Source organism: Electrophorus electricus, chromosome 2 (genome assembly GCF_041902795.1).
Source record: "Electrophorus electricus isolate QZ-2024a chromosome 2, ASM4190279v1, whole genome shotgun sequence".
Taxonomy (NCBI): Eukaryota; Metazoa; Chordata; class Actinopteri; order Gymnotiformes; family Gymnotidae; genus Electrophorus; species Electrophorus electricus.
Window position 1 is genome coordinate 3,580,001 of NC_137498.1, and position 16,598 is coordinate 3,596,598.

The window sequence follows — 16,598 nt, forward strand, 5'->3', positions numbered from 1 at the left end:
CCTCTGCTCTGGCCTGGTGATGGCTTCTCTTCAGAGCACACTCTGCCTTCTGGCTGTTTAATTAGTCTCTGAGCAACTCTCTCTCTCTCTCTCTCTCTCTCGTTCACTCCCCTTCTCCATCGCTCCCTCGTTATGTAGCAGGTGCTAGACTGTGTCACTACAGCAGGTCGGAGGTCCAGGGCTTCTCTGTAGCTCCAGACGCACTCTGAGAGCTTAACACTTCGAACTCCACCTTCTCCTGCTGTGACACGCTTGTAGGTCTACACACACTTGGGCTGATCGGAAGACACCTAGTCAGTCACGCACCCTTTTAAATCTAAAACATATCCGCTGAATGGGGGGCAGTTTGAATAATTCAATTTCTCTGTGGTTGATTTATTTTATTTATTCATGTTGCCAGCAAACTGTTGTGCAATATCACAGGCGCTCTGGTGATGTCCACACACGTTTACAAAGGCCGGGATACCACGACACACACACACCACCAGAACAGGGCTGCACAAGGTGTTCAGCAGTTCAGCACACACACACACACACACTTTCTCACTCAGTAGGAATCTACTCATCAGAAACTATCCTCTCTCTCTCTCTCTCTTTCTCTATCTCCCCCTCTATCTATCTATTTTAGACCTCATAAAGATATTAGTCCAGTCAAATCTAGTAGGAAGTCACTGGTTTGTTTGCAAAGGAAAGCGACAGATTTCTTCCACTCCAGTTCATTTAGGAAAATCCCAAAATGCCTAACGTCATATAATCTTAGTTCAAGAACTGGCTGTGCTTCCAATTCAGGGAAACACTTCCTCAGTTACTAAAAAAACCTGACTGAATATTTTCAGAGTCATCACTTCAGATTGTAAAAAAAAAAAAAAAAGGCCAGAAACCCGGTGCCCAACTTTCATATATAACTCAGTCAACTGAAAGCAAAAAATAATGACAAAGCGCAAGCACGAGAAGCGAGAATCCGGCGAGAATCCGATCAGCCCCTCGCATCGTTAACACCACAAATCTGGCGTTTAACATCACGGTGAGCGCTCTCCGGTAAAAGTCAGCTCCGTTAAACCTAACGACACCGTGCGACGTGCCGAGACGAACCATCTCCCCTTACGTTTGAGATGTCGATGTCTTTTTTTTTTCGCTACCACCAACCGCTCGGTGGGAAGAATCAAGAATCATGGCCTAAGTCAGAAACCTACAGAGTACTGTAGCATTTCCATTATTTCATCAGCAAGCACGAATCTAACCGCACACCCACTCGGTCCAAGCATGACTGCCCGAAAGAAACTGTCTGCCCGCCGCTGGGTTTAGTTAGCCACATCCGCACGTCTTCATTTATAGGCTACAACCCTCCTCCGGGCTGAGTCTCAAGTTGATACACAACACTCACTCCAAAACAAACAAACAAACAAACAAACAAACAAACCCCACAGTCCGTCCCCGCGGAGTCTTTGACGCAATACGACACTGACCAAACGCTGGAATTATAGCAGAGACTGCGACAACCGCAGGTACGGCCCGTATTTCGTCTCTGGCCGCGTTCCGCTTTAGTTCTTTGCTAATGCATTCGCCATGGGCCCGAATATTAGTTTGGACGTGCGTAACGCGGCGTTACCACGCACAAGAAGTCAAAGTTTGATAAGAGATGCAGAAATCCTGCGATCCACGTCGATGCAAATGTGAGTCTCCGTTCTCGACTTCTTTTCTGTTCGCCAGTGGGTTTTGGGGTTTGTTTGGGTTTTTTGGTCAGTGCCTCGGACGTGAAGGGAAGGTGAACCGAACGCAATGGGAAACGCGGTGAGCGGGAGGCCGCGCGCATCCGGTAATCGGTGCGACGTTGCGGTTCCCGTCTAAACGGAGAGAACGCGGCTCGGTGCGCCAGACTGTCGAGGACAGAAAGACTGAGACATCAGCACGACAGACAGACTGAGACATCAGCACGCCCTGTGGTGGCATTACCGTACCGCGGAGGTGCGTTGAACGATAAAAGTTTGAAAAATAACTTTCCCGCTGTTCCTTCTAACGAAATGGATGGCAATGATTAAAACGAGTTTTTATTTATTTATTTGGTTGAGGGAGGGGGGGGGGGGGTGTTTTGTTTTGTTTTGTTTGTTTGCTGTGTGTGAAAAGCACACACCGTGAACTCCGGACAGCTCTCGCGCTTCCGGTCCTGTTGGAAGTCCTGTCGGTTTAAAATGACCTTTGTGTCGCTTCCTGATTGATTTACTACAAATTACGCGGAGAAAAAAACCACACTGACAACTCGAGTTTTTATAATGTAGCTTATATTAGTTTTAGAGGGGAAAAAATATGCTAAGCAATTTTGAGCTTGAATTTTAAATCCGTAACACCTTTACAGTAGACTCGCGCTCCGAGTCTCTCTCTCTCTCTCTCTCTCTCTCTCTCTCTCTCTCTCTCTCTCTCTCTCTCTCCTCTCTCTCTCTCTCTCTCTCTCTCTCTCTCTCTCTCTCTCCGGTTGATGTGCTGTTGGTGGTTTTATTTCAGAGCGCTTTGGCTGTGTTTGGGACGCCACGGTGAGAGAGTTCCGCCTGAGGGATGAATGCCCTTAAGGTGCGGAACACGCGCAGCGCCCGCGCCGCGGCGGAACGCTTACGCGCGTTAAACACCGCGCGCGCGCGTGCGCGCGCCGTCCCCGACCCGAGCCGACCCCCCCCCCCCCCCCCCCGTTAAACGGATGTTTTGATGCTGACCTCCGTCGCGTTTCATCCAGGCACGCGTGTGCAGCTGACGGCTATAATAACGTGTCCTCTGCTCCATGTGAATCGGATAAACTTATGTAACGGAAAACCGACTGCGTGAATGTAATTGCATAAATGTAAAATAAATACAATTAAATTAAAAATCACATAGAAACTTTTTTTCCCCCTTCTTTTATATAAATGGTACAATAAATTACAGCAGCAAGAAAGTTTCATGAAAAAAAACCCTGAATGAACAACGCATTAGCATTCAGACTCGTACTGTTGGAGCTGGTACCGCCTGTCTGTTTTACCGCGAGCACTGAAATTAATTTTGCATCTACTTTCATATCTTTAAACAGAGAGTACATTGTTTCACAATGTTGCACCCTAAACAATGTTACACTTTCCTTGATTCTAATTAACATCCGGGGCATTCATGACGATGCCCCGCCCTCGGCCCCGCCCATCCTCGTTGCCCCGCCCCCTGCCTCTCTGCATGGATTCTGAAGGATTGACCCCGTATGCTGGGCCTGTACCAAACCCCCCTCTAGACATTTGAGCCAACTTCTTCCGATCTCTAGGTCTGGGTGCTCCGGCGTGGACCGGAGGGGAGGCTTTGAGGTGGTAACATCACACGGTCCGACGTCCTCCCGGCCTCACGGCGTGGTCAACAGCGGCCGCACAGGGGAACGCGGAGCTTCTTCCGTCTCGCGGTTACGGCGTCGACGGGTACGTTCACAGACGTATACTCCTCCTCCTCCCCATCCATGCGTCCTCGGTGACTTCATGTCAGGAGTCTCATGGACAGACTCACAGACACATTCTTAAAGGTGAGATCTACTTAAGCACTGTCATTGCACACAGACAGGTGCCAATCAGGCAGCTGGCTCACTGCTCTGACGTTAGCCACCGTCTTTTTTTAGTTTATCGTACCCTGACGCCTCATTTTACTCAAGGAAAATCTCATTTTTGAGCGGCAGGGTTTGAATAATATATTACACATAAAATTAATCTGATTTTTTGTTGGGTTTTTTTTGCAAACCATCTGTGACAGAGAATTTTGGAAGAACAATACCTGGGGGTCAGATGGGGTTTTTGTGAAGCTGATGATATTTTTTGTCAAACACTGGAAATGGGAAGAAAAAAATATGTTAAATCCAATGTTAGTAGTACTCAGTTTACAACAAAAGGGACCGTAACATTTTTCAATAAAGGTACATTAACAAACAGTACTTAAGACATACTGAGCATTACAGTTTGGTATGTACACAGTAATCAACAACTATTATAGAAATAATAAACAATGTAATATTTTAGTATTATTTTAATAATTAACAATGTAATATTTTAGTATTATATTAATAATAAGAATGTATTATTTTATGTAATTTATTAACGTACCCTTGAAATATGTTAAGCACCTATATATAGCTAATTAAAATACCACATACAAACTCTCTCTATATACAGTACTGAACATAAGTGTGTGTGTGTGTGTGTGTGTGTGTGTGTGTGTGTATCTTAAACATATGTGTAGCATAGTTGCTATACCTTTATTTCAGTGAAAACCAGTCTAACTCTACTCCTTACTGTGGTGTTTCCCAGTTTATTTCATACAATGATTGAGCATTAGGAATGTGTGTGTGTGTGTGTGTGTGTGTGTGTGTGTGTGTGTGTGTGTGTGTAACAGCATAGGTCGCTGGAGGTGTTCTCTCCAGGCCAGAACTCAAAGCACTCAGATCTAGATTAGGGATGATCTCACATCAACATCAACATCATACTACAGGCCACAAACTAACCTGCCCTCCAGTGTGTGTGTGATGCTGCGCTATGGCCTTTGGCATCCTCAATTATGCCGACAAACAGATCGAGGCACAAACAGCAGCAGAGTCAGGGAAATAACAGAGGCACGAGATCGGAGAAAAGAGAATAGTACAGGATAGGAGAGATGGATGGACGGACGGACGGATGAGAGGACGTGACGAAAGAAGTGAGGGGTGAAAAGCAACGGAAGAATGAATGCTGGAACAGAGATGCCTCGCGTGAAAAAAAAACCACACACACACACAAAAAAAAAAACCCAAAACAAAACGATGGAGGAAGAGGAGCGACGGGGGGGGGGGGGGGAACTACCCAGGACTTGAGCAGGGGACGGAGAGAAAGACGAGGAAGAGAGAAGGAGACCAAGAGATAGAAAACACAACAGGAGGCAGGAGACGAGAGCAGTAGCCAGCAAACAGCGCGCGCTCGCGCTCGCGCTCGCAGGCACGCGCGCGCGCAGCGCATTAATGCGAGCGAGAGAGGGACTTCGGTACGGCAGCGGCAGCCGGCTGTCAATCACTCATCCATCCACCTGACTAATTGGCTTCTTACCCTCTCTGTGCCTGGTTCGAGTGCTAACCGCTCGCCCCTGGCAAAAAATGCAGATGAGTGCGGGAGAAGCCGTCTGGCGGAGGGAGGGAGCGAGGGAGCAGGAGGAGAGGAGAGGAGAGGAGGAAAACTGCAGCTTTAGTTAATTATCTGTCTGAGTCAGTCTGTCCGACAGCGGCCCACACAGCGCACTTATGCTAAACAGCAAAGCATCCTGGGAATTGGAGTGACAGCTCATTTTCCTGCTGCAATTTTATATGAAAGGTGTGCAGGAGGCGTGTGCCCCGCCTCTCTCCCTCTCTCCCTCTCTCCCTCTCTCCCTCTCTCCCTCTCTCTCTCAATCCCCCCCTCGCTTCTCTCCTCTCTCCCTTTCTTTCATTCTCCACCTGTCTTTCCCTAACACAAATCCTCTCTCTCTAGCTCTGGCTCTCCGGGAGAGGGCTCGTGGGATCTCGGTGTGGTAGCTGTCACTGACACGCTGCGCGCTCTCCCTCTCTCCGCGCTCTGACAGCGGCTTGTTGACAAACGCCGGCAGTCATCTCGGCACCCGGGGAAATCTCTGCCACCATTTTGTCAGCAGAATGACAGAAGCTGTTAATGTCTCAAATTCTCCGCGTGACAGAAAGCCGTCTTGTTGACAGTGTTTGACACTCCGCTCTCAATTCATGTCCGCCATTTTAATTCATTATATTGCCCCGCCAACCCCACACAGCCCCCTAATCACACGCTCTCTCCATCCCTCTAACCATGTCTCTCTCACGCGCAGGCGCAAGCATGCACGCATACACACACACACACACACACACACACACAGATCGCTTGATTTGTCTGTGTGTAGCATTGGAGCCGGTAATGATTTTTGCAGTTTAATGAGAATTGTGTCTGTGTCCCGTTAAAAATGAAATAATCCCTAGATTCATTAGAAATTCACACACGTCTTTTCCACCAGGATGGATCGATATGATTTACAAATTAGACACAAGCAACCACAACAACAAATAAAACCCTCCCTGAAAAGACAGTATTCTCGAGTGCAAAGGAAAAATTAGAGAACAGAATGTTTGAGAGAAGTGTGAGAGAGAGAGAGAGAGAGAGAGAGAGAGAGAGAGATTTCCCATGGATGTGAAGAGAAAGTTTAAATATTTTTTACACACTGCCACAGCAATACACGAAAACTGTGGCGTTGCAGACCCGCCGCAAATGAAAGGAACGCGCAGCGGGCCCCGGTACTGCGACACGAAGCGCTGCGATGACCGCTTGACCCCCCCGTCCGCCTTCTCCCACAGACAACGCTGTCCCGTACCGAGCTGAAGCCTCGCCAACGCACAGCACCCACTCTGACACAAGTTTGTTGAGGGTCCTTCTAAACACTGTTGTCCAACGTCAGCAAAAAAAAAACTATTTAAAAAAAAAAAACCCCAGCGGACACACTGCAGACGCGCAGCGTGGCGAGGATTGTAAAGTGGGTGTACATGCACCTGAGCATGTAAACACACACACGACCCGTAAACCTTCTCCTTGCTTTAGTACTAGGATAAACGAAATTGCAGATTAATTCTCCAGTTTGTAATTCTAACCTCACGACGCCCCAGCAGAGGGGCCTGACTTGCCACCGGGTGCGCACCGGGCCGCGACATGGCCGTTAAAAGACGGTTCATCGTGACACGGGAAGCATCACACCGACACACACGCACGTTTTTGTTTTTTTGTTGTTTTTTTTTTTTTTAATTCCCGACCCTGTTGTGTCGGCATCCACTTAAATTCAGACGAACGTTTCAGTTCTTGATTCTTCGCAGTTGCTTTACGGATGAGCGCACAAAGCTTTCCACCCCGTGCTCATAACCACGGCGGCGCGAAACGAGACGTCGGATTGATTGCGGTGGTTGTTTTTGCGATGTGGCTCTGCGTATTTCTGCGGATTATGGTCAGTGCACCACAATAACAAACCACCGCTCCCAGCCCACACGTCTCCGCTTCTTTATTGCAGGTCCCTCCCGAGGAGGCTCATTTATAGAACAAAAACACGGCGAGACACAAATTCCATATTATATATATAAAAACCGCCCCACAGGAGCCCACTAGTTAAACGGGTAAACTTCCAACAAACTTTGTTTATTTGAATTACGGCGCAATTAATAAAATTGGAGCATCTGGGGATCGACGCGACGCTCCAATCAGCCCGTTTAAATCATTTTTAATTATCGTTCTCATCAGGGCCACCGTTAATAATAATAATAATAATAATAATTATTATTATTATTATTATTATTATTATAAAACCGAAGAGGCCTCGCAGCAACCGGTAGCGGGTGAGTAAACTCGGGAAAGCGGGGGACGAGCGCGCGGCAGAGTCAAACGCGCTCCGCCTTTCATGCGCGAAATTCTGCAGGTGCAGAGACAGGAACTGCCGCTCGTGCGAGCGCGTGCAGAAAGGACGAGATTAAAGAGGCGCTCGCTCGCTCTCTCTCTCTCTCTCTCCTCCCTCCTTTTTCTGACGGGGTTAGGAGCGAGGCAGATTTGTACCGACAGCACCGGGTGCATTCTCCAGTCAAACGCCATAAAAAGGCGCGCGACTGATCAAAGCTCGTGCCGCTGCGGAGAAAAGCGGGCTCGTTCCCCCCGTCTCGCGGGTTGAGGCTTTTTGAAGGTTGGTTAAAACAAAAAAAAAAAAAAAAATCCTTTTCCCGACACGCAACCGCTATTTACATTTTACTCCGTTTTGCATTCGGATAAAAACACAGTCTCCCCCCCCCCCCCCCTCCCCACACGCACACACTCAGTCTGCTCCTGTTCCAAATATCTTAACCTCCCCAAAAACTTTTGCACGAATACGCAAATACAGAAGTAGGCTAGAAGCGTGGAAAAAAAACCTCGGAATTAATTTGTTTTTAAAAAAATTATATTTTAATGAATCCGACACTTTAGGGGATTTAGGATATTGGCGAACGAACAATCCCAAGGAAAAACAACAACAAAAAAAACAAACCATTTAGTCAGTGGATGTTGGAACAGGCGAGAACCGTTTGCGCGAGTGTTAACGCGCGCGCGAAAAGTCGACGAAATCCCCCGCGACCGCTCGCGCGGGAACCGGGCTGCGGCGCGCACGAGTCCACGGGAGACGCGTGCGCATCTCCTTCGGAGGGGTTGCAAAGACGATATTTACGAGCCAAGGGACGCGGGTGGGATTAAGCGCGTGGATCCGCCCCGCGGTTCCTCTGGGTGCACAAGAACACAATTTATTCACTCATGCAAACATCACGTCTCGCCGCTCCCCGCAGACGCACGCGCCGCCGGGCGGGCCGGGCGCGCGGAACGCGCGTGACGTAACGCGGAGCCAACGTCGCGCAATTATTCGGCTTTGTACCGCCCGCGCCACGCCGCGAGCGCCGTGCCTTACGTTTCCAGTCCCTGAATGCAACAGTAAGTTAACAAAGCAAAAAAAAAAAAAACAAGTGTTGGCAGGTAGAGATTATATGCGGTTGGTGAGCAGGAAGTGAGAGTATTTTTGCTTTACAATTAGTTAATTTTCCACAATAAAATGACCACATGGGTCATTTTAAATACTATGCTTCTTTTTTTCTTCTCCCTCAACATTCCACTAAGTGATGATATCAGTTGATCGGTTTACGCTAAATCAGCTCGGACACTGAAAGCAAATTCTTTTAAATTAATTTTATTTGGACAAAATTATTACAAGAGAACGAACATGGCTTAACAGAAGCATCCTTGGTTGTGGCGCTCCGCCCCCCACACACACGGCCAGGTGAAGTGCATGTCCTCGGTTCTTAGTAATCTCACGCCTATTCTTCAAGAACTGAACACAAGCGGACCTGAGACGGCAGGACTTATGTACATCATCCAGAAAGGACCAGAAGTAAAATTATTAGTTTGCAGTCTGTGAGCTTACGACACCTACAGAAAAACTAGAACTAACACAAGGCGTTTTGTTTTTTTTTAACTCATGATCGGTGTAGTAGAGTTTGGCATCGCGGTATTAATGAGACGCGATAAGAGTAACTAATGTGTTATAATTATTGTCGACCATCATCAAACTCTGCTGACAGAGACATGACTGTGTAATAATTTGCCTCAACAACTTTTGCTTTTCCACACTTTTAGGTAATATTCAGAAGTGATTTTTTTTCTCAAGGCATTGCGATGTTTGTTATTTACACAGTCATGCATTTTGTGTGTGTGTGTGTGTGTTACAGAGGCTCTGCCACCTTTTACTCAAATGCCCTACTGGGGATAAGCCTCGATCACCATTGCATGGCCCTGGGACAGAAGCAGAAGAGAAGTGTGTGAATGAGCCACAGAACACACATTCAACAAGCAAATCAGTACAGAAATAAATCATTTAATGATAACAGCACAGTTTTTTAACGTGAATGTGTTTGGATTGGCATATATGTATGTATGTGTGCGTGCGTGCGCGTGAGAGAGAGAGAGAGAGTGAGTGTGTGTGTGTGTGTGTGTGTGTGTGTGCGAGAGAGAGTGTGTGAGTGTGTCTCACCTGCCCGCCTGCAGCGCATGCTGCTACTAGGCCATACTGCCCCCCCTCCTTCTTTAGCCGGTGTGCTACCGTGGTAACCAGACGGCATCCGGTTGCTCCAAAAGGATGTCCGAGAGACAGCGAGCCACCCCACAGGTTAAACTTGTCCAACGGCGGAGAGCCAACCTGAGGCAAGGATGAGAAGACATTCTTCACACCCACCCACAAACACCCCCCCCCCAACACACACACACCCACCCACCCACCCACACACACACCTTAGAAGTCCTGCCCATGTAAGTCTTGGCAAACCAGTCAGAGTCCATGGCCTTCAGATTAGACAAGATCTGGCCCTGAAAGACAACAGACATTACACTGTAAAAGTATGTATGCATGTATATCACATGAATTAAAGCTGCACTGTGCAAGTTCAGGGGAACTGGCGACCTCTCTGGTGGAAATATGCAATTGCATAAAGTGAATTATCTGCTGCAGTGATCGTATCCTCATCAGTGTAACATTGTAGACCATTCAAATGCAGATTTCTTTCTGCCTGAACATGTTGCTTTGACACCGTCCGCTGCAACTATCCGTGCTTCTGCCAAAAATTCAGCCAGACGCAACCCCACGAATCATCTATTGGGATAATTCAGCAACTTATCCATCATCAAGTGTGCATTCTCCCGATATTTGAGCTCAGGCTCAAGACATAAACTTCACAAAGGGAAGAAAACGTAGCCACTTCTAGCGAAAGAAACGCAATTTGCTTGCGTCGTCGTTCACACGATGACATCACTGCTTACATCATGGTGGACAGACCAGAGCACTGCTAGTGACCGCAGGGCAATGGCTAGCCTGGTTGGTCAAACATCAAAACAGGAAGGACTCGCCAGCAAACACAAAATTAGCCAGCTGATGTTAGCCACACAACTAAAACAACATTCCAATTACAAGGGTGACATTCAAATTCCGCAACCATAATCCGGCTGACCCTTTTTGGCAAAGTGCCAACACACTGCTCAGCAGTTTAAGCACCTCTCCTGCGCTCCTTCAGGTCACGAAGCTGTCAGCAACTCTGAAAAAGCCGGGCTGACGTTTATTCTGGTCTCAGCTCCCTTTTAGCCTGCTGCTTCTCTCCATGACTCTTTGCTTTGACCACAGGCGAAGCCACAGAGGACAACTGGTCTTATTATTCCAGTGTCTCCATATTCGGTGAGATCACTCTGTCTGTCCATTCACTGACTTTGACCACGCCCCCCCACCCAACGTTACTCGGATGACCAGGCCCCCCCCCCACTAACATTAATGAACCTTCTTTTTGAGCCTGTGCAGTTGACGTTAATACATAGTCATACATGTTCCTCCCATAAGGACGACACTATCGTAGCAGATAGGTTTCCTCTTGACTTAATCCAACATTTTTAGTAAACAAATCTTACATCATGCAGCTTTAAATGTAAACTTCACTCACTCACACACACACACACACACACACACACACAGCCAGAAAGCTAAAGTTAAAGCCAAAACTGCCCTGCAGATGGACCACATGGTTCCCTCCCATCTGGACTGAAAAACGCAACTTCTTTATGATCTAGAAATCACGTTTCTGTGTGTGTGTGTGTGTGTGTGTGTGTGTGTGCGATAAAGGTGAGAGAAGAGACACACTCACGGCAAAAGCCTCGTGGAACTCGAACACGTCGATGTCGGCCAACTTCAGGCCGCTCCTCTCCAGCACCTTCGGGGTGGCATAGCTCGGCCTGGAACACACACACACACACACACCGTTAACTTAAAACTCATTTTAAAAAGTATACTCAGTTTAACTGGACACTTCAAGGAAAACAAGCAGCAAAGGCGTACCGTGGAGGTCGGAGACACGACGGACAGCATGACCGCTGTGCGTAACGCACCTGCTGACTGAGAAATCCCGTTTTAAAACACCCCACAGAAAAAAAAACGCCCAGCGCACTCACGCTGGACTTTATCGGACGAAAAAAAACCCAAAAAGTCTGTTACTACAAAGCAAAAAAAACAAAAACATGAATGAGTAAAAATCCCCCCAAAACACAAAATAAATGTTCGTGAAAAGATTCCTCCCCCTCGTGGGAAAGTCTGAAGTAAACTCCGGCGGCGTAAGGCGCAAAGACCGCGAATAAATCAAACCCGCCCAAGCAGGTGGAAGCACCGGCAGCACACGTGTAGCGTGCGCCGATCTCGACACGCTCGGCGTGCGGAAACAAACAAACAAACAAACAAACAAACAAACAAACAAACAAACAAACAAACAAACAAACAAACAAACAAACAAACACAAGGAACGAGAGAAGAAAGGAGTGGAAGAAAGAGACTGTCGCTCACCCAAGCAGGAGTTGGTCTTTAGGGTCTTGGGACACGTACACGAAATCTCTGCAATCAAAACACACGAAACTTTACGAGTCGCGTGCATCACCGCAGCGCAGGGTGGGGCGCAGCGGTGGCGTGGAAACCTGTGACTTGAGCGTGCGCGCGCGTGTGGTTTTGTGTGGCGTTGCGCTGGGTTGCCAGGCGCCGGCTACCTGAGATAAGCTTTAGGTTTGTAACCCAGGGCGAGCGCCTTCTCTTCGGACATTATCAGCACGGCAGAGGCTCCGTCAGTCTGGTATACACCAACACACACACACACACACACACACACACACACACACACACACACACACGGGCACGCGGTTAAAGTTCATCCAGCACGCTCATTGGTCAGTAAATGAGCAGGCATCTGATTGGTCGCTGACCAGGTAGGAGGAGTTGGCAGCGGTGACCGTTCCGTGCGGTTTGACGAAGGCCGGCTTCAGCTTGGCCATCTGCTCCATGGAACTTGGCCGGATCCCGTTGTCCTTGGATACGATGTCCTTTCCTGCGACGGTGAAAAGAAATAAACAAAAAAAAAAATCATAAAATCATACACAGGAACAGTGACGAGTCAAAACGAACCGCACTCGCCGTCCGATGGACGCGCGCCAACAAACGGGCCGCGTTTTCCCCGTCGCGATGCTTTGCGTTCTTCGATCGCGGGACTCACCTGGCACTTTGAAGCCGACGACATCACTGAGCAGGCCCTCGTCCTGCGCTCGTTTGGCGAGGGAGTGGGAGCGTAGCGCATACTCGTCCTGCTCGCGGCGGGACACGCCGAACGCCGCCGCCAGACGGTCAGCGGAGTGGCCCATCGTCTCCTCCGTGGAGAACTCGGCCACAGCAGGGAGCTAGGGGGAGAGAGTGAGAGTGAGAGAGACAGAGAGAGAGAGAGACAGAGAGAGAGAGAGACAGACACACACACACACACACACACACACACACACACACCCCAACACTAGCCCTAGGAGGCTAACCCCAACACTCTATAGACACCCCAGGTCTGCTCTATTTCCAGTTATGATTTTTTCAGAGCAGAATGAGAAAATATTTTCTTATTTCTTATATCTGAAAAGCGCCAATAAGCAAGCCATCGTCATTGTAAACGACACCCACCAAACTTCTTTTGGCGGTATTAGCAAGTTGAAAGTAGAAGTGCTCCAAGGTAATGCACGAGGCGCGTTATAGGTACCCTGTTACCTCGGGGGCAAGGTGCGCGGGCCGGATGGACCCCAGCAGGGCTAGTCTGGCCCCCAGCGTCTTCGCCTTGTTCAGCGACAGCATCGTCTTCCTCATTTTACGGCTGTGGCGAATCGGGACGTCCGACATGAACTCGACGCCGCCCGCCACGACCGCGTCGCACTGGCCGGCTGCGATCATGCCCACGGCTACGGACGGAAGCGGCACAGTGAGAGCGTGGCAAGGTGTGTGTGTGTGTGTGTGTGTGTGTGTGAGACAAAAGTGCTCTCTAAAAAACTCCGGTCTCGCCTCCGGACAAGAAGTTGATCCAAACGAGAGCAATGCAGCCAACCAACATGTTTTCAAAACTCTTACCATCTGATTCTTTGTCAATTACTGCATTTCCAAATGAATGTTTTATTGTACCAAATACTGAACTCTTGAAACTGAGGAAACTGATTGTATTGTCTTTATTTCATTTTACAGACACAAGTCAGCTTTTTAAAACATGTAAAAGGTTCCAAACTTGCACAAAAACATTTATTGTACTAATTATTATTATTGCGTGGTGTGTGTTTATGCACACGTGTTTGCGCGTGTGGTGTGTTTTCATTACCTGTGGTCATAGCTTGATTGGAAGAGATGCAGGCCATGGTAACCGTGTGAGCCGGAATCCTGTCCGAGAATCCTGCCCCGAGCGCTGCCTACACACCGAGACATCCGCAACCTCAAAACCTCCTCCAGCTTAGGGGGAGCGCGTTCTAGTAGTCAACGTCCCCGCACTTAGGGGGAGCGCGTCCAGAGCAGCGGATACCTGCACTTATGCAGAGAGCAGGTGCAGGGAACTGACCTCTCTAGCCACATTGCTGGTCTTCACTTCCTGAATGACGGTCCCGTAGATGATGTAATCTACAGCGTCTTTGGGAATGCCAGTTCTGTTCAGCAGACCTCTGAAGCAACACCACCGCACACACACATCTGAACTATCCGTTTTCATTTTGAACCTTTTAAATAAATAGTTTTTATCCTCTGATTTAAACACAAAACTCTGTATGACATTGCAAATGGCCCACTGGCATCAATAACCACATTATTAATTTTTAAAAAATATTTATTTCATTTACAAACCAAGCTGAAGCGCTTTTAAATTGATTTAACACAGTAATCTTGTTATTTTGGCCCACAGCAGAGTGGAATATTTGCACATGAAAAATGAAAGATCTAAAATAAAAGTTTGCTTAATCCTCCAGTAGCCCTAACCCCCCCCCCGAGAGAATGTGGAGGAGATGGAGACACACTTACTGCAGGGCAGTTCTAGCAAGGTCATGGGGCATCAGATCAGCATATCTAATAAACAAAACAAACACGTTAACTCAGCCACGGAAACCCACCAAACACTCCAAGCGTCAGATCAGCTCAAATTAAATTCAGCTCGCCGACGAACTCTGGCTGATCAATTTTAAGCAGAATTTTCAAGAAACATATTTTCTTGTGATGTGAATTTGTCTCCGAAACTGACAGGCTGCCCCAGGCAAAGTGGACTAAACACGGTCGTAATGAATGCCGGCGTTAGCTGATTTAGGACTTAAGAAATTTCAGTAGCTTAATGGTCACAGTGCTTACAACTGGATGGACACGCGCGCACACACAGACACACACACACACACTTACGTGGTGCCAGACTGCAGGAACGGTGTACGGACCCCATCAACCAAAACGATGTTTTTAACTCCAGTCTTGGACAGGGTCTTCTTGCTTTTTGCTGTTTAGAAACGCAAATCGTGTAAACACACAGGCCACGCCCACTCAGCTCTGACCCGTACAGACACCTAAGACACCTGTATTTTCACATTCTTAAAGGGCTCTTAAACCGGTTCTGAAAAATGGGTGAAAAGTGTGCCCATTGAATACCACTCTGTGTGTGTATATATATGTTTGTTTGTGTGTATGTGTGTGTGTTTCACCTTGAGCCTGCAGAGGAACAGCTGTGCTGAGAGAACGCGCAGCTGTGTAGAGAGCGAGAGAGAGAGAAAAAGTGTTTTTATATTCCGCTACACTTCCTGGCTACATTTCCCATTTCACAATAGGCAAACACATCTAGAAATAGATTATAGAGACCCAGAAGCGGATTAGACCGATCTAGAATCCGAGTGTGCCCGTCCAGTAGCAGATTATAACGATCCAGATTTTTACCTACATACAACACATAGGTGACCTTATGACCATCCTACTCACAGACTTAATGAAAGTTAAAAAAAGAAGAAGAAATACATTTTAAAAAAAGTGTCATTAGTGCAGCCCATGAACGTCCCATCTGTTTCATCTCTGGTCAGCTGCTGACCACAGGGGCCATAGATTAGATATTGTTTAGTTCAGAGCTGTCTGCCACTCAACAATATCCACCCAACAGCTGGAGAAAGGGAGCCACAACAGCTGAACTTTGAACTCTGCGCATGTGTTTCCCCCCCAAAAGGGTTTCCCCAACTTTCCGGAGCCCAAGAGTCGATCGACTTCCATCTCAACCAAATCCAAGCGATTGGCGCGGTTGGGTGGTCCTTAGGGGGGAAAAAAAAGTGCTTCAATCTTTACTCCCACACGCCGGAAAAGTGAACGACTTACCGAACTGAACGGCCCTGGGCGACTTCAGCGAGCAATTTCTCACCGAGTTCATTAACATGGATGCCATCCTTTTATTTTTTTTTGGGTGGGGGAAAAACAAACAAGGACAATATTACATTAGACAACAGTACAACAGGCAGTAAAACGCACAGGATCGGTTTGACGAATATTAACGGAACGAGGAATTTCTCTTCTAAAAATAACAAAAAGAGAGAGAAATCCACTACAGTCACGAGCCCCGTCTAATTATAACGGAGGAGCGTGACGGGACGGCTCCGCCACGCGCGTCGTACCCGCGACCTTTCACCTACTTCTTCTACCGTCCCCTCCCCCTCGCGAGACGAGCAGGACAACGCGGTCTAAACCGCGCGACGTCCCCATAATCCTGCACCGTTAACTACTCCTGCGATTACGTCGATTCAAAAATAATAAATAGTTGGCGAATAAAAGCCCAATTTCGCGGATGCAATCGAAAAGAGGAGGAAAAAAAAACAAAACGCAGCGACGTTACGTCCAGATTTGTCAGGCGCAGCCCGCGCTGGTGCAACCCCGCGTGCTGCGCCCGTGCAAACCTGCGGGAACTACTGCGACTGCAAAAGCTTTTACGCCACCTGCGCAGGTCGGGTCGAGGCTCGCGGACGTTGCACTCTTTTGTGTCTGAAGTTGAACGACTACACACACCAAAAAAAATTAAAAATGCAAAACTCAAAAGACCCTAAAGGAGCTTAGTAGCCCCGATTTTCGCCTGGATAAAATAGCTCATCGATGCAGCTCGAAGTGGTTAAAAAAAACAAAAAAACAAAAACTTCAATAAACGCATGCGCTTAAAAGATCAGGAAAAAAAATAGCTTGCA

At 47.7% G+C, this 16,598-nt stretch overlaps 1 protein-coding gene and 1 long non-coding RNA gene across 2 annotated transcripts in view; one reads left to right on the top strand and one right to left on the bottom strand.

Annotated features, from left to right (window-relative positions):
- LOC145645927 (uncharacterized) overlaps positions 1-9,435 on the top strand; it is a 22,897-nt gene extending 13,462 nt beyond the window's left edge. The window contains exons 2-3 of the long non-coding RNA XR_014116138.1: positions 3,278-3,425; positions 9,278-9,435. This is a non-coding gene — a long non-coding RNA (uncharacterized LOC145645927). The remainder of the gene's footprint in view (positions 1-3,277; positions 3,426-9,277) is intronic.
- Positions 8,724-16,497, bottom strand: hadhb (hydroxyacyl-CoA dehydrogenase trifunctional multienzyme complex subunit beta). The gene is made up of 16 exons (XM_035528945.2): positions 16,356-16,497; positions 15,745-15,812; positions 15,090-15,131; positions 14,797-14,887; positions 14,428-14,472; positions 13,976-14,075; positions 13,742-13,829; positions 13,147-13,334; positions 12,617-12,797; positions 12,330-12,451; positions 12,117-12,196; positions 11,920-11,967; positions 11,231-11,318; positions 9,837-9,911; positions 9,580-9,744; positions 8,724-9,341 (listed from the first exon to the last, which is right to left on the bottom strand). The coding sequence occupies exons 2-16, from the start codon at positions 15,809-15,811 to the stop codon at positions 9,306-9,308; spliced, it is 1,416 nt and encodes a 471-aa protein (XP_035384838.1). The 5' UTR covers position 15,812; positions 16,356-16,497; the 3' UTR covers positions 8,724-9,305.
- Between the last annotated feature and the right edge of the window lie 101 nt (positions 16,498-16,598).

What these genes read in the sequence shown, in the direction of transcription:
- hadhb (XM_035528945.2), bottom strand. Translation starts at nt 15,811, where the DNA reads ATGGCATCCATGTTAATGAACTCGGTGAGAAATTGCTCGCTGAAGTCG. An exon ending in ACATGGGCAGGACTTCTAAG is followed by an intron (nt 9,745 to 9,836) that starts GTGTGTGTGTGG and finishes TCCTTGCCTCAG; the next exon opens with GTTGGCTCTCCGCCGTTGGA. An exon ending in CATGCGCTGCAGGCGGGCAG is followed by an intron (nt 9,342 to 9,579) that starts GTGAGACACACT and finishes CTTCTGTCCCAG; the next exon opens with GGCCATGCAATGGTGATCGA.